Source organism: Stomoxys calcitrans, chromosome 3, assembly GCF_963082655.1.
Source record: "Stomoxys calcitrans chromosome 3, idStoCalc2.1, whole genome shotgun sequence".
Taxonomy (NCBI): Eukaryota; Metazoa; Arthropoda; class Insecta; order Diptera; family Muscidae; genus Stomoxys; species Stomoxys calcitrans.
In genome coordinates this window covers 196,280,143-196,301,726 of record NC_081554.1, presented here as the reverse complement: position 1 = coordinate 196,301,726, position 21,584 = coordinate 196,280,143, and the positions used below count along the sequence as shown (strand labels likewise).

At 40.0% G+C, this 21,584-nt stretch overlaps 1 protein-coding gene across 2 annotated transcripts in view; it reads right to left on the bottom strand.

Moving 5' to 3' along the window:
* Nucleotides 1–21,584, bottom strand: part of LOC106092867 (proton-coupled zinc antiporter SLC30A2) — a 181,932-nt gene that overhangs the window by 54,785 nt on the left and 105,563 nt on the right. For both annotated transcript variants that reach the window (XM_059364799.1, XM_059364798.1), the window contains exon 5: nucleotides 7,679–7,858. In XM_059364799.1, the coding sequence (XP_059220782.1) occupies nucleotides 7,679–7,858 (180 nt within the window). The remainder of the gene's footprint in view (nucleotides 1–7,678; nucleotides 7,859–21,584) is intronic.

Below are 21,584 nucleotides of genomic sequence, written 5' to 3'. Positions count from 1 at the left end.
CCGCAAGTATCTTGTTTAAGTCCGACTGTAAACCTATGTGGACACAAAGGGCCGTACTGATTGCATTTTTGTTTTAAGTCAGAATACGCCTCATCTTCTACGAGTTGGATTCATCCATAAGATTTTTGCCCATGTCCTAAACTCAAACTGAGTTGTCACAAATTGTTTCGAGTTTTCCATGTAATTGTCAGCTCTTTCATTCCCCTCTTACCCTATTGTTGGCCGGCACCCAAATAATGTGAGTAATGCCATAGGAACAGTAAGAATTAATCATTTTTTTGCACGATCTCAAGCTTTTTAGACTTTACCGCACTGGTTTTTATGGTACAAATAGCCAATTGACTTTCCGTGAGCTCGTTCATAATCGTTTCATGTTAGCAAATCATCAGTTTACTCATTTCAAGAATTTCCGCATAAGAACCATGTAATGATCATCAGTAAATCGATAGATGCGCTCGCTGCAGACCCCTTCCCTCTAGAAGCTTGGATCCATCACTGAAGCAACAGCTAAATTGCAAATTTGCCATAAACATTCCATTAAGGAACAGCGGCGATACTTCTCTCATATCAGTGAGTGCTGTCCGATACAATTTTAAGCTCAATGATGAGGGATCGCCTTTTTATTGCCGAGTCCGAAAGGCTTGCCACAGAGCAACTCCACGTAATACAGAAGTTTACAAAGAAGATTACCCTCTCTCGGTCCCTCTACATGGAACATTTGGATTCCTTCTCCTCAGAAGTTTTATAATATCGTCTGGCTAGCAGAAAGGTCTCAATCCCCCCCAATTCCTCTCATTGGCAAGAGTCCTCAGCAGACCTGCGATATAACGACTCATCTCTATGCCATAAGGCCCACGAATTTTTCATTTTTTTCATGAGCATTTGGCTTGTCCACTCAATGAGAGACTAGTCTGCAATCCTTTAGCGTCGCATAACCAGCCTTTCTGGGTATAGATGCGAATACCCCTTTCCTATTGCCTGGGCTTTTGGGTATTGGCCAATCTGAGGCATTCTGCGAATATGGCAGTAAGGTGAGGTGCTAGATAGCTCTCCTTCCTCTGTAGTCCTTCTAATCAAAAAGCCTTTTACTCTCTTTCTTACCATTATATCAGTCACGATAAACTCATGATTCTACCCACAGGTGAAAGTTCATCAAGAGCCTCATCATTATCTCTGCTCGGAAAAACTGCACTTTACAGGGCGCACTAACGATTTCACTGAAATTTGGTATGCAGACGTGGTTTGAACCCAGGAACACGAATCTCAAGTCCTCTTTTGGGGCAAAAGTTTTGGGCGCCTAAAACCCCCTCTAGGGGGGAAGCGATCCAATCTAGTCAATATAGGTATCAAATAAAAGGTATTAGCGTGTAGATTGTGAATATGCAAAAACATGTCTTAAACTTGGACCCGGAAAGGACCTATGGGATCTTGAGAATGATGAACCCACCTTAACCTTAGGCAATATGCACATAGTGTTCTGTTTCAATTTTCAACTATCGTGTCAAGTATACTTCAAATCGGTGTATGCGCTGATTTAGCTCGCATTTTAATCAATACAAGGATTTGACTTTGTGAGCACCCAGATGCCTCAATTTTCATCGGCTTTGGTTGAAATTTGGAACATGCAGTACACTTATGCCCTTCAACACTCACGCCAAATCCAACACAGACAGGTTCAAATATAAATATCCGCCATATAGACAGATTTCCGGATTTGACTTGAACTCCCGGAAGCTTTTGCCCGATTTGGCTAAAAAGTAACGAAAAGCTCTTCACCAATACTCACTACGAATCCTACCCCGATAGTTTCATAAACAGATTTAACCCCTAACAAACCGATACCCCGATGTGGCTTCTTAAGACCATAGAAGCCTCAATCACTACCCGATTTGTATGTTCAAAACAAACTGTGTTAATAAAGATACTTTTTAATCATAATCCATGGTGGTGGGTACCCAAGATTCGGACCGACTGACTTTTACTTGTTCTTAGCTGACAAGTTACTTCGAAAAACTTCACTATAGCAAAGTCGTCACCAATACCTTAGCCAGCTATATATTGTCATCCAAATGTTGAAAAGCTCATCACAGTAGAACTTTTATGAGACGAAAGAGAATAATGGTTACAAAGTTACAGGAGACAAAGCTTGTAACCACCTGGACTAGATAGAGGATAGACTTTACTGATACACCATTCCGTGCAGTATAGTATTACCGCGGCAGCGATTGATGTTTAAAACTGCCGAGACTAAGCTATAAAAAGAGTTCAATAAATGTTTCCAAGATTATAAGCCCGAACTACCTGTTGTCCGGTTATAACTACAATGTAACCATGGTTCAGAGTTTAGCTTATCCGACGACGACGACGATAACCGTCAGGGTTCCAATTCCACCGAAAAATTTGAAAAATATTTTTCAGTAGTTTTAAAACCCTCACTAAAGCAATATCTGGAATTTCATATTTTATGGTTATCGAAGCCCTTTCAAATATTTTCAATTGAAGTTCAAATTAAAAGATCTTTAAACGATTTTAGGAATATGATGTTTGATTGAATTTGGAACCACTGTTCTTTTGTAGAGGTATGGGGTTTTGGATGGTGTTTCTAGGTAACTTAAAGGCCATGCAAATAAACAGTCAAACACACACACAGAAACTTCAAAAAAAAACCTCAAACAAACACAATCACACTAATAAGCATACATTTATATGTGTAAACTCATATTTTTTTTAAACCCAATGTATACTTGGGTCGAACTAACTCATATACACTTTAAGCGTATGCCTGAAAGTATGCTTCGTTTAATTTCTTACTCTTTTGCTGCAATGCTAACGGCAACAACAAACGGCCGACACTAACCAACAAATTTGTTATAAACAAACCTTGTTGTTTGTAACGCTTTTTTAAAGTCTTCGAGGCATTAAGTTCTCTAACACACACACACACACAAACACAACTAAAAGAAACACCCGAATCAGCTGTAGTGGCTTCAACCGCCAGCTTCATCACACTAAACCAAGTAAACATATGAGTTAAAAAAAAAATACTAAAAATTTATAAAAAAGAAAAACAAATAAAAGCGTGTTAAGTTCGGTTGGCCGAATCTTATATGCCCTCCACCAGCATCGCATTTGTCAAGGTTTTTGGACGGTTTTTATTTATAGGCAGAAACTAAAAAGGATATGGAAGGCCATAACAAGAAATCTCCATGGATTCACGATCCTAACCTGATTCCTTCGAAAGTTAGTTGCTTTCGACTGATGAACGGACTTGGCTAGATCGACTAAAAAAACATCATGATGATCAAGAATTTATATATTTTATGGCGTCTTAGACAAATATTTCGAGGAGTTACAAACCGACTGACTAAATCAGTAAAGTCCTATCCTATGGTGGTGAGTATAAAGCATAGAGAACACCATAAATGAAACTGGCGTGCAAAAAAAAGTGTTGCTAACAACAATAGTAGTAAAAAAGGCATTTACCAAAACTATGATGATGACGACAGGGGCAGGGCAGCCATGCCATCATAGCTGCTGATGATGGCAAACGCGATGGCATGAAAAAACAAAGAGCTAAGGAAACTACTCAGCACTCACACACACATGTGCACAGCAAACATGCATTTGGTTTACTCGCAAACAATTTAACTTCATGCAGCACCAGTGTATATAAGGGTGGAATAATATTTTTATGAAATAACGACGAATAGAATATAAACAACGGAAAATCACATGCTTATCATCACTAATTAAATAATTCTTCGCTTTTACCAAAGTAAGTGAGCACATGTCGTACACCACTGGTATATATTGCAAGTCGTCATGGGTGCCCATAATGAAGGCAGGCTTTTCTTAACCCGCTAGTCTTACTCTCACATTGTCTATGCGGTTTAAATTTAACACACAGCTTAAAATCGACTAATCTTTTGTAAGCAGGCTTAATTGCTTAGACTTGATCCATGCCAATAAACCCTTACACATATCCCTCACAACACAAAACAAAAAAAAAACATACTGGTAAGACGCAACTTTCCAACACATACACACATACACTTACTCCCAAACTAACACTCCCTCTGACGTTTGCCTTGCAATGTTCAAATATTGTAAATGTTCCCGTATTTTACGAAAACGACAAATGTTCCTGGTCGGATGGTTAACAAAATGCCACTGTTTACGGGCTAAATCTGCTTTGGAATTTGTTGCGGGAGTAAAGCGCGAATGCTGGGGGAAAAATGCTGAAATGCTCAAAGCAAATTTCGTTTCGTTACCAGTGGAAGCTGTCACTCGCTTGTGTTGGGGTTGCTGTGATTTAGTTGACACTGTGTAATCTCAGCTTTGTTATGCTGCGCTATTAGACATTTCTCCACAAGAACAGAGAATAAAAAAAACAAAAACCTATGAATGTTGTTAAAAATCGAGGGCGTCAAGAGAAATTGTGAGGAATCAAAACAAGTTTTGATTATATAAAAAAGAACATAAAATAAAATTAACATTAAAAACTACAATGAAGACAATTACAGACAATTTTGGCCGGGCCAAACATGGATGCCACTAAAAATTTACCTTTATTAATTGAGTTTGTATTTGAATAATTTCGATCTCAAGAAGTCATATCGGCCATATCTGTTTATAGACCGATTCGGATCGTACTTGACATGGATATTGGAAGTCACAACTCATGTCTTTGTTCCAAATTTTAGCCAAATGACGACAAAATTGCAATTTTAGTCCAAATCGGACGAACATATATATGGAAGCTATATCAAATCTGAACCGATTTTTCCAATTTCAATGGGCTTCCTCTCTAGGCCTAAGAAAATGCCTATGTCAAATTTGAAGACGATTAGATGAAAATTGCGAACTGTACTTTGTACACAAATTAACATGGACAGACGGACGGGCAGCCAGACAGACGGGCGGACATAGCTAAATCGTATCAGAAAGTAATTCTGAGTCGATCGGTATACTTACCAATGGGTCTATATCTCTTCTTTCTTACAAACAAATTTACTAAGTTATAATACCTTGTACCACAGTAGTGGTGTAGGGAACAATTAATGGCTCAATGGGTACGTAAATAAGCAGAATTGTCGATTTTGGAGTGAAGATCAACCAGAAGCATTGCAAAAGCTACCAAAGCATGCAGAAATTATTTACAGTTTGGAGCGGTTTATGGGCTGGTGGCATCATTGGACCGTGCTTCTTCAAAGATGATGAACAGCCGTGTGACGATATCCAACTTTTGTTCCCAAAATTCAAGAGCTTGACTTGCATGATATGTGGATTCAACACGATGGTGCCACATGCCACGCAGCACGCGTAACAATGGACGAACAATGGAAAGGCGAGTTCGGAGAATTTTTTATGTTATGTTCGGGACCGGTCAATTGGCCTCCCATTTCGTGCGATTTAATGCCTTTAGACTATTTTTTGTGGGACTACGTTTGAGCTTATGTCTATACAGACAATCCCGCTTCAATTCACGCATTGAAAGAAAACATTGAAGCATTTATTCGTGAGATACCGGCCAAAATGTTCGAAAGAGTATGCCAAAATTGGACTAAGCGAATGCACCATTTGAGGCGCAGTCACGATTAACATTTACATGAAACAATGTTCAAACATTAAACTATATGGATCGTACTATCTATTCAAATAAAGATTACGTGCATTTTCTGAATTTCATTCTTTTTTTGTGATAAACTTTCCTATAGCTCTTAAAAAAATCAACCTTTATTTATTATCCCATGTTATTCTAACTCTACTATTTCCATATTGGGTCGATCTGGATAATATTTGGATCAGGTACCGAGTAGCCGTATACAAGTTATAGGTTTTTCTTAAGCGTAAACTCGAAATCGTCGGATCGGAATATACGGCAGCTATATTTAAAAATGGTCTGATATGGACCGAAGTCGGTTCTGATATCGGTTGACCTAGCGCCAGTCCAAATTGCCGCAAATAGGGTAATAAACACCCCTTTTATGTGCTTAAGACCCTTAATGGGCGAGTCGGACTATATGGCTGTCATATCTATATAAGTTCTGCTGTTCACCATATTTGTATCTGATATCGTGTTTCTCAATCCAATTCATTGTTTCCAATTTCAGCGAAATTGGATAATAAATGCGCCTTTTTCACGTTTAGGACACTAAGTAAACAGATCGGCGTATATGGCAGCTATGCGGTATGGATATTAAAGGCTTACCAAAACTCACTGTTCCCAATTTCAGCGATATCAGTAAAAAGATGCAGCAGTTATGGGCATAAGACTCTATATGGGCAGATCTGTCTATATGTCAGCAATATCCAAATATGATCCAATCTGGACCATATTGGGGTTGGAGCTCGGTGTCCAAGTACAACGCAACCAAGAATTTACCACCCACATCTCTGCGACCAAAACTTCGTTTTGCTTGCCCAAGAATCCCAACATGCGTTCCGTCGCAAATTTACTGCCCCATCCCTTGATGAAGATCGTAGCCTTCATGAGCTGGGAGATATCCATCTTTCTCACCAGGTCGAACTTTGCGCCCTCTCAGGGAGCGTGAATACGTCTGACGAGCTGTTTGACAGTATCAATACATTCCGCCGACGCGAAAGGCAGCGTAAAGATGTCCCCTCTAAACTCACAGGGGCCGTGCGCGCTTCCTTCGTTCCTGTTCCGACTTTGTCTACCTCCGCAGGACATTGTCTGGAGTCTCAATTGCAGGATGGCTGGCTTGGTTTCCCAGAGTACTTGAAAGCGGGGAGCTCTTTATGCAGATGGGTTGAAAAATTCATGCCACAAATAGGAAAATTCCCCAAATTATCAAATCTCCCATGTGGGCTTCTTTCAAGTTAACGCTCCGCCATAAAGTATATTTTTTATAGCAGACAATTTAAAAACAAACACTTTTTAAGCTAACATTTAATGAATACAGAGCCAATTTTTTCCTAGCTAAAAAAAAAATGGAAACAATGAGAATGACTAAAACATTTAGAAATGCCATATATAAATGGGAAATTATTTTAAGGCAACATATAAAAAAAGTTCTATTAAATGTTGTCTTTGTTCGTAGTCGTTCCGTTTTTGTCATGTTCTTACCATTCAACTCGCCATTCAATTAGCTAAGAACTCACATTGTGCCAAAATGCCAAACACGTTTGTCAAACAATTTCAAGTGGCAAATACAACCGAAATATAACTCAACTTAACTGAACTAAACGAAAGGACATCACAGGACAAATCTCAGTTAAACCAGAAACCGTTCAACAAACCGCTCAAGTAGAATGGGAAGCATAACCAAAAAAAAAACAAAAAAAAAAACAAAAAAAAAAACATATTTGACAACGTCAGCTAAACCCTGTCAGTTAAGCCAAACGAAGACCCTAGAACTTAAGCCAAAAACTATGCTGCAAAAATTATCAACTAAAGTGTAAATAAGGCATTGTAGCACAACACTCGTAATGCATGAACTCTGGATGGATGTTGACATAAATCTCTTGGCCAAGAATTGTACCTGAATCACATAACTTAACTGCAGAGATGGAACACAAGAGAACGGCTGCCAACAATAGCTTCAAGTTGCTCCAAAAACAAGTAACAAGTCTGTTGTTTAAGCACTTTAAGAGGAATTCTAGGAAAGGCTGTTTGTGTAAAATGTAAATGGATATTAAATCAGGTTTTACTTACATAAGATTCACCAAAATAGCTAGACCGGACGTTATTAGCATAACCGGAGCATTCAATTCGAAATCCTGGTTTATGACACGTTGTATGGCCAGCCATACCAAAATGGCGGTGATAAACCAAATCATGACAACTGATGCCAAAGCACCTATTACCTCGGCACGGTACCAGCCAAAGGACATGCTGCAAGAAGAAAAGAAAATTTAGATCAATAAATGGTGATACCAATGAAAACGAAAACATTTTTTGCATAATTTTCTTAAAAAAAAAAAAAAAAACAAGTAAAAAGGCATTAAGTTCGGCCGGACCGAACTTTGGACACCCACCACCTCGAGTATATTTGTAAAACCCTTTTCGTCACAATCCGGTGAAAATTGGATAACTTATATTAACTTATAATTGGATAACTAGAAGTCACTGTTGAATTTTGAATTTAAAATTTCAACAGCATCGGTTATGAACTACAGACCCTTAATCGGAGGCATATCAGTTTATATGACAGCAATATCTAAATACAGTGCGATCTTTACCATATTTGGGCTAGATGGCAAGTGGCCTAAAACTACTGTTTTAAATTTCAGCGAAATCGGATAAAAAATAGAGCATCTATGGGCTTCAGGCCCTTTATCGGCAGATTGGTCTATATAACAGCTATATCTAAAATTAGTCTGATCCGAACCATATTTGGAACGGTCGTCGGGAGACCTAAAACTACTCACAGTTTCAAATTTCAGCGAAATCGGTTACAAAATGAAGCATTTATGAGCTTCAGACCCTTTATCGGCAGATCGGTCTATATGGCGGCTATATCAATATATGGTCCGTTCTGAACCATATTTGGGATCAGATGTCGGGAGGCTTAAAATAACCCACAGTTTTAAATTTCAGCGAAATCGGGTAAAAAATAAAGCTTCTATGGGCTTCAGACCCCTTATCGGCAGATCGGTCTATATAGCAGCTATATCTAAATATAGTCCGATTTGATCCATATTTAGGCGAAATGACGAAAGGCATAAAATAACCCACTGTTTAAAATTTCAGCGAAATCGGGTAATAAATAGAGCTTTTATGGGCTTCAGACCCCTTATCGGCAGATCGGTCTATATGACAGCTATATCTAAATATAGTCCGATCTGAACCATATTTGAGTCCTATATTGGGAGGTGTAAAACTACTCACAGTTTCAAATTTCAGCGAAATCGGTTACAAAGATTTTATGGGCTTCAGACCCTTAATCGGTAGATCAGTCTATATGGCAGCTATATCTAAATATAGTCCGATCTGGACCATATTTAGGTCAGTTGTAGGGAAGCCTTAAGCTACTCGCTGTTTCAAATTTCAGCAAAATCGGATGCAAAATTACGTTTTTATGGGCATTAGACCCTTCATCGGAAAATCGGTCTATATAGCAGCTATATCCAAATACAGTCCGATTTGGCCCATTCAAGAACTTAACCAGCATGCATCAAAAAGAAGTATCTGTGCCAAATTTCAGCTCAATATCTCAAGTTTTGAAGGCTCTAGAGTGATCTCAACAGAACACCACAAGCAAAGTTTCAGCCAAATCGGACAAAAATCGGACCAACACGCAGGGGATGTCCCCATTATATATTGCGCATTGCGTTGGAGAGGATAGTTAAGGATAAAAGATGAGAAAGGGGGAGTAGTGTTTATTAACACTTGCTTCGAATTTCTGGATGTCGTAAGTAGCAGGAAAAATATTCGCCGGTAGTCGATTCCACGTACGAACCGTCCTTGCGAAAAAAGTATTCTCTCGGTAGTGCATCGATTACTAATCCGTGCGCGCTTCTAGAAAATCGTGTATTTCTGACAAACAACCACAAGTCGGGAATCAGTAGACTGATTTTCGAAGAACAAACTTCGTGGAAGAATCGATAGAACAGCGCCACACAATCCTACCATCTCCAATCAACACCAACGCCCGCCTCACGGACACGATCATGCAGCTGCAAGGGTGATTTTGAAGCTCCGGCCCAAATATGCGAGTTAAATTCCATCTTCGGCCTGATGTACATAGTGTAGATATTAAGAAGATCAGCGGGAGTGAATTATTTCTTACACCGCTTAAGAAAGCCCAAGCCCTTGAATGATTCTTTCGACACCTCGAATACATATTTTTGACCAACGGATATCAAATTGAATCTTCATGCCCAGAACACCAAGAGCCTCTGACTGCTTGATATCTACACTGTTGATAGATAATGGCGATAGTAAAGTGTCAGTGAATCGTTTGTGGGACAACAAGCAGCACTGCGTTTTGCGTGCATTAAAATCTACTCTGAAATGGCCAACTCAGAAATGGCCAACAAATCCTGGCAGAGTGTTCCGTCCACAATCCGCCTCCTGTCTACAATCTCTCAAAGAGATCGGGAGATCGGTTTGTATGGAAGCTGGATCTAAATCTGAATCGATATGGCCCATTTGCAATCTCCAACGACCTACACCAATATGTGTGTAAAATTTCAAGGGGCCGTCCGTCCGTCTGTCGAAAGCACGCTAACTTTCGAAGAAGAAGAAAATGGGTCAAATCGGTCCATGTTTTGATGTAGCTGCCATATAAACCGATCTGGGATCTTGACTTCTTGAGCCTCTAGATGGCTTAATTCTCATCTGATTTGGCAGTTTTGTGCAACGGCTTCTCCCATGACCTTCAATATACGTGTCCAATATGGTCTGAGTCGATATATAGCTTGATATAGCTCCCAAATAAACCGATTTCCTGATTTTGCTTCTTGAGCCCCTACAAGGCACATTTCTTATCCGAATAAGCTGAAATATTACACAATGACTTCTACTATGGTCTTCAACATTCAATTCACTCATGGACCGAATCGGACTAGGACTTGGTATATCTCCAATACCATAAGAGAAGAGACACCGCGCAAAGAACTCAACAAATTCGATCCATGGTGAAGGGTATATAAGATTCGGCCCGGCCGAACTTAGCACGCTCTTACTTATTTTTTACTAGTTTTTTCCGCTTCTATCCCAATGCGCGTCTGTTGGGCTTACAATTCACGGTATGTTATTTTGTAGTCCTAAAAACAAAATTTGGCGACCTCAAGCTTATCCCTTCAGCCATTGTTCAACATCTCTTTATGTGTCAAACTTGCCTTCGAATTCTAAGTGATTTTTGGTAAAAAAAAGAGTTTTTTATTTATTTTAAACAAGAATCAAAACATCCTTTATTTTATTTCCTAAATTGGTTTCACAAACTTTGTGGTCATTCATCCCCGGAATTGGACTAACAGCCATAAAACTAAAGTTGGCCAAATATTTGGCACATTACATTTACTCCATTACCCTAGTTATTCGCAACCAGTAACGACTCTACATATGGGATCCCATTTTAAAATATAACCAAGCATTTGAAACTTTTTGATCGCATAAAAAAACACACACACACAGACAAATACACACATTTGTTCACTTAAACTGCAGTGAAGCAAAAGACCAGAGCAGAGCAGACTTTAAAACACATTCCAATGGTGTTAGCCTTGAAGTATGCAACAATCTAATAAAATAATTGCGTAAATAAATTATGCGATTCAGCATTGTTCTTGGACCAAATGCTGGCCATAGATGCTTTCATTGGAGTCTGAAGATGTTGGGGCAGCAAGAGAGGGAAGGGATTTCACTGGTTGACTGGCAACCAAGAAAGCATTGGTCAACAAAGCTGCACTCAACCTCTTGCTGTCTCGCTTACTCTAACGCTCTCTTATGATGATGTTGGTGTGTGTTTGCTATACAACAATTTATTAAATTTGCAGATGCTGTTGCACTTTTACACCAACACCTTTTAGCAACCTCTACTAGCCTTCATGCACACACCGCAGCACACACATTGAAAAACGCACCCTCAAGTATGCTTTAAAAAATAAATGTTTGCTACGATGTAACATCACATTATTCTTAACTCTATCAACAATGGTGTATGTGCTTGAGAGACAGAGAGAGTGTGTGTGTGTGTAATATTTTAGCAAAGCATAGATATGTGCTATGTAGCTCTGTGTCTGTTGGTGTAATTTAAGGTAAGGCAAAGTTGGTGCACCGACAAGACGTCGGTAGTATTTTGTGGTAGAAATTTATAAATCCCCAAAACAGTAACATTTGAGTAAGCAGCACACAATGCACAATGCTGGTAGCGGGCAATTGGGAACGAACAACTAGCAGCCAGAGCAGAGCACACCCAAATGTCAGTCGTGACCACAATTGCAATGAAAATGAAATTTCCAGAAGCTATTGTGCAAATATAAATGTCTATCTATTGTTGTTGCTGCCACTACGTACCAGAGCTTTAGCCATACTCACACTCACATATACCCACAGCTACTGCTGCCATTCTAACAGTTCTTGTTTGTGTTGTTGTTTATTTTCTGTTTTGATAAATTAGGCTTGTCAACTTTTAAGGCCAGAATACGAAAACTGCTCCTTGTTGTGTTGCCCGAATGCCAAACAACAATGCCTGAGTGCATACAAAAACCATGCTTTGTTTTTTTTTATCCCCCTCTATTCCCCTTGAATGAGTATTTCAAATGTTCTATGCTCATGTTCATTTGTGTTGGTATGTGCATGCGGAGCGATTGTATTCACATACACAACACATTTGGAAGAAAAACGTATTTTTCATTTTCTTTATTGTGGTCTGCATAAAATTTTCTTGCTCATTTGAGTATTTGCAAGTACATACTTCAAGGAGGCTATTCCAAGACATTTGGGAAAGGTGAGAAAATTGAAAAAAATTATGTGATTATAGAAATATAGTCTGGATGCTGAATTCGTTTGAACACTAAAAGTCAATGAGACCCTTTGGTAAACTGCCTGCTATGAGTCAAAGGCCAGGACGGTAGGCTATACTACTCCTTGAGGAGATTTTTAGTAGATGCGATTTTTTGGTAACACTTGCCAATTCGACAAGGGAAGATTAGAGTGGTTTTCATACCAAAAGCGGTAAAAACCAAGCCATTTTCTGTGTAAAAACTACAGGCCTTAGGGCGAAAACCTTAGGACGAAGACCATAGGGCGAAGACCATAGGGCGAAGACCATAGGGCGAAGACCATAGGGCGAAGACCTTTCGACGAGGACCTTTCGACGAGGACCTTAGGGCGAAGACCTTAGGGCGAAGACCTTAGGGCGAAGACCAAAGGGCGAAGACCAAAGGGCGAAGACCAAAGGGCGAAGACCAAAGGGCGAAGACCAAAGGGCGAAGACCAAAGGGCGAAGACCAAAGGGCGAAGACCAAAGGGCGAAGACCAAAGGGCGAAGACCAAAGGGCGAAGACCAAAGGGCGAAGACCAAAGGGCGAAGACCAAAGGGCGAAGACCAAATTGCGAAGACCAAAGGGCGAAGACTAAAGGGCGAAGACCATAGGGCAAAGACCAAAGGGCGAATACCTTATTCGCTTTACTTCTGTCGCAACTTAAAAGTAACGAGTTGGGGGCTTAAGTATGGTTCACTACACTGGATGTTTATGGTGGTATAGTATGGCGTCAGGCTGATTCTATAGCTTTAAGAAATGTCCCGAGAGATACGCTAAATGCCATAGTCAAGCTTTTGTTTTGACTTTTTTGTTGGAGGTGCAGCAAAGAAGGTCGCCCTTGGACAATGAAAAGATGGCTTTCCTTTCTGCTCTGATGGAACTGGTGATACATCTTGGAGCGACAAACGCACAGGAAGTCGTTTTCCCAGAATAGAATTTCTGCGCTGAAGGTAACTCGCCTTTTCCCGAACCTTCTATAGACACGGATGGGTCTAAATTGAGTTCCTTGAAATTGGAGGGTCATTAAAACGGGAGTCACGGGAGGCCACCGTATGACACCAAACGCCTGGTTCCAAATCCCAGCGGTAACATCAGAAAATTTTTTCAGCGGTGGTTATCTCCTTACTAGTGCTGGGTACATTTGTGAGGTATCCTACTTCTTCTCTACCAAGTGGTGTGGCTATGCGGCACGCCGTTCGGACTCGGCATTGACATGGAAGAAGTATGTCTGTCTCTTAATGTTATGTTCATGGGAAATTTAGTAAAGGCTTTTGAATGCGAGTATTTATTTGAATGGTGTCGACAAGGTAGCCAGAAATATACTCCTGATGAGCGTTATTCGAGCTACCGATTCTCCTATGCAAACTCCTTAGTAGGGTGGAAACTTTCTACGATAAACGTACAAATGAGGAGTGAGCTGGCGCCGTGGCTTGTAGGATGGCCTACATTCTGTGGCTTGATTTGGCGGCATGCTATATGCAACGTGACCGATTATATACAAGGGGAGGGTTTCCTTGTAGACAAGTTTGACGTCGTTTTTCCGAAAAGCGATACCTATGATGGGGTGGCCCCGCCTTTCACACGACCTGCCGTATACACTGATATGTCTAAAATGAATGGGGGCATCGGGGCAGAGATCTTCATTGAATTCCTTGGAATAATGGATTCATATGGGCTAGTTGGTAGGTGTAGCGTCTTTTAGGGGGAGGTCTTTGCGTAATTAAAGGGACTGCACTAGATGTTGGTGCAGGAGAGCCTCTGCGTTACGCCGTTGGAACTGGGCTATAAAAAGGAGGCACCTTAAAGTTGAATCGGACAGCGCTCATTGATATGTGAGCAGTATAACACTGTTACTTAAGTAATATAAATGGTGAAATTTGCAGAATGGCACAGAACTGGTTATAAACTGATTTGTTTCTAGTTTACTTACCAAATTTTTTTCCCTTTGTGGTTTTTGATTTCTTAATTCCTTCCTTCGGGTTTTCTTTTCCAGAAAATTATTTTAAATTTTTTACAAAATTTGTATATTTGCTGCGAATTTTAATTTTTGTGAGTTTTATGTATTAGGTTGTAACCTATTTTCTTATTATATTTTTTTTTTATTTTTAATTAATTAAATATTAACACTTTTACTACTTCATTTTTTCTATGGCATACCTCATAAGTTGTCGTGACTCATCTATGTGTTGGGAAAATAAATATTAAGGTTTGTCTTTGTCTTTCAAACAATATTCCCAGCCATGCAGGCCCCTTACAGTATGCAATGAACCCAACAAAAGCGGAGGAAACGGAAATGTGCAAAATTTTCGCCAAATTAGGTGGTCGTTTTCTTATTTCTACTCTCTCAACTTTTCAAATGTAACGTGAATTTTCTTTTTGTGCCACCACATCACACCATCATCAACGTTCCAGAAAGCTTAGTTTTTCAATTGGCCTGCTTTTGGAAGGAGTGCCGCCGACCCAAAAAGCAAAAGAAGGCCAGTAATTTGGTGGAAGTAGTTTGTCGGTTGCTCTATTTTCTTGGTTAAGAGTTGAAGAAGTGCATATGAGCATGAGAGGGAAGGGAATTTTTAAGGTAATTTTCGTAGCTAATATAATTTTAAGTGTACTTTATTTTAAACAAACTCCCAAAGTAATTTCATATAGAAGTTGTGAATTTCTCTAACTCTACATTGGGGAGAAATTGAAAATTACATTTTTATGGCATTGAAAAACTAATATCCTCATACTAAATGTCAAGCAAATGATATAATTTGCATAGTATCCTGCATTAATTCAGCTCTAAGATAGGCAACAGAAAATAGTTTTGCTAGTAAAGGCGAAAGTTTTTTATTTCAAAAATTACACAAACAAAACAATTTAGATGTTGCTTTGCATAGGGATTACCAGGCAACAAAACTTTTCTAAAAGTCAATCCAAAAAAAGAATTTAATAATAGCCTAAAGCCGATTCCCACTTTTTGAAAAGAAAAGCCAACAGCCACCAATCTCCTGTGGGATGGCAAAAAAGCCATTTGCTTTGCTCTTTGAACTCTCGCATAATAGCCTAATTATAAAAATGGTATTTTTCTGCAGTTTTGCATGGCCTTTTGCTCAAAAGGACACTTTGTTTCACTTGTATGTACATTTGTATGTGCATTTATTATAAATATAAAGTTGTAAACAAATCTTTGGAGAAATAACGTCAACAATAAAATGCAAAAAATAACGCCTCTGTTTCTTGTTTGCATACAAAATATACCCGACCAAACCTTTTGGCCCAAAAAAAGAAAAAAAAAAATACACAAAACTCTGGGAATCTGTCTGTAGGTACTGGGCTGACATCATGCCTGCCATGGCAACCAACCAAGCAGCCATGCAACCAAACAGCCAGCCTTTACCCGGCTTAAGCCTACAAAAACCAATCTCATTTTCATAAAATATTCAAAGCTACTCACTTATAGTCGTAAAGTTTTCCTCGTCGTTGTCAGTGCTGTGTACTTTTCCGTTATGCCACACAACAACAAGAAAAACCACGCACATACACACACATACCCAGAGAAAAAACCTCAAAAACAAACTTAAATATATATTTTGTATAGAAAAAACAGCATAAACTACTATAAGAAGCAGCACAGCTCCGCCTAAAAGCAGGCTATGCAAAATGTATTTGTGTTTTTTTTTCTTTTTCTCCTGATTTTCAATCTGATGCCTAGGGCCTGCATAACCACCTCACTGCCTGCCTGCCTGTAGAGAGCAAGTAGCGAGCATATGCATTAGCCTGCCAGCAAGCCATCTAGCTGTTGTTGTTTCTGCTGCTGCTCTTGCTTGCTTGTTATAGAGTTGTTAACATTTGTGGGTCTTTTTTTATACCCACCACCGAAGGATGGGGGTATATTCATTTTGTCATTCCGTTTGCAACACATCGAAATATCCATTTCCGACCCTATAAAGTATATATATTCTTGATCAGCGTGAAAATCTAAGACGATCTAGACATGTCCGTCCGTCTGTCCGTCTGTCCGTCTGTCTGTTGAAATCACGCTACAGTCTTTAAAAATTGAGATATTGAGCTGAAATTTTGCACAGATTCTTTTTTTATCCATAAGCAGGTTAAGTTCGAAGATGGGCTATATCGGACTATATCTTGATATAGCTCCCATATAGACCGATCCGCCGATTTAGGGTCTTAGGCCTATAAAAGCCACATTTATTATCCGATTTTGCTGAAATTTGGGACAGTGAGTTGCGTTGGGCCCTTAGACATCCTTCGTCAATTTGGCTCAGATCGGTCCAAATTTGGATATAGCTGCCATATAGACCGATCCTCCGATTTAGGGTCTTAGGCCCATAAAAGCCCCAATTATTATCCGATTTTGCTGAAATTTGGGACAGTGAGTTGCGTTGAGCCCTCCGACATCCTTCGTCAATTTGGCCCAGATCGGTCCAAATTTGGATATAGCTGCCATATAGACCGATCCTCCGATTTATGGTCTTATGCCCATAAAAGCCACATTTATTATCCGATTTTGCTGAAATTTGGGACAGTGAGTTGCGTTGAGCCCTTCGACATCCTTCGTCAATTTGGTTCAGATCGGTCCAAATTTGGATATAGCTGCCATATAGACCGATCCTCCGATTTAGGGTCTTAGGCCCATAAAAGCCACATTTATTATCCGATTTTGTTGAAATTTGGGACAGTGAGTTGCATTGAGCCCTTCGACATCCTTCGTCAATTTGGCCCAGATCGGTCAAAATTTGGATATAGCTGCCATATAGACCGATCCTCCGATTTATGGTCTTACGCCCATAAAAGCCACATTTATTATCCGATTTTGCTGAAATTTGGGACAGTGAGTTGCGTTGAGCCCTTCGACATTCTTCGTCAATTTGGCCCAGATCGGTCCAAATTTGGATATAGCTGCCATATAGACCGATCCTCCTATTTATGGTCTAGGCCCGTAAAAGCCACATTTATTATCCGATTTTGTTGAAATTTGGGACAATGATTTGCCTTAGGCCCTTCGATATCTTTCTTCTATTTGGCCCTGATCGGTTCAGATTTGGATATAGCTGCCATATAGACCGATCTCTCGATTTAAAGTTTTGGGCTCATAAAAAGCGCATTTATTGTCCGATGTCGCCGAAATTCGGGACAATGACTTGTGTTGGGCCCTTTGATATTTGTCTTCAATTTGGCTCAGATCGGTCCAGATTTGGATATAGCTGCCTTATAGACCGATCTCTCGGTTGAACAATGACTTGTACTTATAAGCATTTGGTCTAAATCGGATGATATCTATAGAGCTGCTATGGGGCTTAAGGTATGCTTTTTCACTGGATTTTGACGAAATGTGGTTCACATATATACCCGAGGTGGTGGGTATCCAAAGTTCGGCCCGGCCGAACTTAACGCCTTCTTACTTGTTCTTCTTCTTTTTCTTTACCCGATTCCCCACGAATCTCATCATGTAATGCATTTTATTTTAAACCAATTTTTCCCATTGAAGTTTGCCTATTTCCTTGATTTCTTATGCAGCCATCTTTTTGCCTAAATTGACATTAGCATAAGGAAATTTGCAGTTTATGTTTATGACAAGGAAGTCGAATCCTTGTCATGGCTACAAAATGTATGCATATATATACATATTTTTTTTTTTGGCAAATTGCTAAAGAAAATATTAGTTGACCTTACCCATTGAGTGTATGTGTGCATAAGGGAGCTTGGTATATGGCAAATATCTCAATTGCAGGCTCCTAGAAGCAGGCAATGATTTTTATTGCAAATGCAGACATTAAATACTTGTAGAACTAGTATTTTTTTTTTTTGAAATTTTAAAAAACAAATTAAAAAAGCACGGAAATTTTGATAAAATGTTATATCTATAGGAAATATACCAAAAATAATTTTTCTAACATTTTTTCCAAAAATTTCTAGGAATTTTTGTAAAAATTTTTAGTTAATAGGACATTATTATTTCCGGTCTGGTATTGCCGAGACGGAGTTTAACAACCTGTACATACAGTTAACCCCACTGAAGCGGCACCCCCTCGGATGTGCTCCTTGCCGAGAGGGAATTCTGAGACATCATTACCCCAGAATCAGCGAACTGAACCTGGAAATGAACAGGTTAGTCAACGAAGATAGGCGGAATTTATGACTAGAACACTTGGAGCAATGAAACTTAGGCACCGGTTTAGGCAAGTTGTTGTCTACTGTTAAGTTACTCTCGAACCCCGGTAGACGGGTGACAGGACCTCTGTCACTTTTGGTGACGCAACTGTTCCGAATAGATGCGCCAGGTTGTACAACCGTCAATTTATTATGCATTCGAGAATGACAGGGCAAGAAAGAGAGCCATTCGCCGTATCTGCGGTCTTCGAGCCGATGGACTTCCATCATAATTAATTGTAGGCAAAGTAACGAAGGTCATCCGTGGCACCAAATCATCCATGGCGTTGACCTGATGCTGAAGAATCTGGATTTACCTGGAGTTGAGTACCTCACAACTGTCCTTAACTTGTCCTTGAACATTCTCATCGTTCCCGATGTCTGGAAAATGGGCAGAATGATCCCGCTACTTAAGCCTGGAAAGGACCGAAGTTTGGGGGGAGTAGTACAGACTGATCTCCTTTCTCTTACCAGTAGCAAAGAGGGGCATTACTCCCCCTGAGCCTCGTTAGAGAATTTCCATTCGGCGAGCATCAACATGGATTTCGACGACTGCATAGCACAACAATTGCTTTGCATGCCATCACCGCACACCGGACCTATCGAAGGCATTCGACACTGCCATGCCAATCTATTTTTAGACATCGCCAACACGTCCCTCCAGTCGGACCTGAAACGCTAGGTCGCGAATTATCTGAGTGGTCAACAGTCATTTGTGGAAGTTAGGGATAAGAAGTCGAAACACCGTAGAGTGAAGCAGGGAGTTCCTCAAGGTGGGGTGATATCTTAGGCATTGTTAGACCTTCACCTGTCCTCCATTCCACCTCCTCTAGACGGCATGGAGATCGTATCTATGCGGACGATTGTACGATCATGGCAACAGGCCCCCCACCCATTATTGATATCTGAGATAGACTGAACGTCTACCTTAACGATCTCGCCTCATATTTCGCTGCAAGAAAACCAAAAAATATCTGCCATCAAATCTTAGCCACATTGTTCACTGCAAATAGGCGTGAGGTGAATACCGAGCTGATTGCGATGGTCGATGGAGAAATTATTCAGACTATCAAGTGTCCCAAAATACTTGGCGTCACATTTGACAGCTCTAACACATTCTGCCCCCATACCATAGCAATTTGCGATAGAGTCAAAAGTAGGAACAAGGTCCTCAAGTCTCTTGCTGGCAGGACTTGGGGTTCTGACAAAGAAATCTTGGTGTCCACGTACAAAGCAAATGGCCGGTCTGTGGTAAGTTATGAAGCGCCAGTGTGGTCTCGTCAGATCTGTGACACGCAATGGAATAATATTCAGATCTGTCAGAATGCCACCCTCCGCACTACGACGGGTTGTCTCCTCAGTTCTCATGTGGACCACCTCCATCGGGAGACAAAGATCCACCAGTGCGAAGCCAGAACAACATGGTGTCTAAGCAATACCTTTTGGGCTTTTATCGCAGAGACCATCAAAATCATCATCTTGTGAATAGATATCCACCGCCCAGAAGCCTTAAGGTAGATCTACATGATCTAGGGCGTGAGGTTTAGCGCTACAAGAGAGAGCCTCTAGATCAAGCGTTATATCAAGCAGGTCTAGACAACATTCATGCAGACACGGTAGCAGATGCGGTAAATGGCAACCGGGTGAATGTAGTCCTCGGAGAACGACCGCCTCCCATTGGACCTGAAGAAATTGACCTCCCCCGACAAACCAGAGTAGTTCTGGCTCAATTACCTTCCGGCAGTTGCAGCCGCCTTAACTCCTATAGAGCAAGGATTTATGCCGACGTACAAGATGTATGTCCCGATTGTGACCGATTAGGACCACACCATACACGTCACCTGTTTAACAGTCCAGCCAAACCCACTTGACTCAGACCCAGATCTCTGTGCACGCACCGCATCTTAGTCGCAGAGTTCCTGGATCTCGACACTCATAAGAATGAAGCAGATGACAGATAGAACACAACAAACTGATACAACAACAACAACGATCTTAAACCCATATGAGATTGTTTTGTTACCAGATTTTGCTTTTATTACCAAATCGGACCATACTTTGGGCATTGTTCTCAATTTTTTTCTTCTGTTCTCACCAGGATTTGTGTCCAGCAATTCAGCGTAATAGGCGGACATGCTAACTTTGCGCTTTTACTAATAACCCTAAAAATATGCAAAATTTCAGGCTATATTTTTTGCTCCTAAGAGTATGCAATGCATTTGGAGTAACAAAAATATTATGTTCTTTTAAACAATTCAGGATTTTTTTTTAATAAACAGTATATTAACTCTAGAACATTTTCTCAAAACTTCTTGTCTATAGTGCTCATTGCTGTTGTTGCTTTAATGGCATATTTTAAAGTATTATTCGCCAGTCTCTTTTCAATACATAAATATTCGCCACAAAACTACCACATTGTTCTTATTTGAATGACATGCATTTTGCTTAGTCCATTTTCTATAAATAATCCTTAAAATATGCAATATTTCGAGCAACAATTTTGTTTGTGCTCCCAAAACTAGGCAATGCATTTGAAATGTGCATAAATGCCATGATATTTGAAACAATTCATAATAAACTTCTTTACACATTCATTCAATCATTCAACGAGCTACCCCTCTTGTTAGCACAAGCGTTCACGTGCAGCCACCACGGAACTTCCGTTTCCTTTCTATGCCAAATTACACAACCAACTAACAACATGAACCTGCACACACACACACACACACACACACACACACACATACACCCTAACACATAACTGCCAGGAGGCACAAATTACACTCGTTTGTCAGAGGATCCAATTCGTAAATACTCCCTATACCTCTCCGCCTACCACCGGAGAGCCAACAACGACCAAGCCACCAACATTCACAAGGATGTGAAAGAAATAATAGAATGAAATTTGTCACCCAGCTAAGAGCGGCTATTAATACTAGAAAATAAAAATGAATTTTCTGTTTGAATGTGAGGGAGTA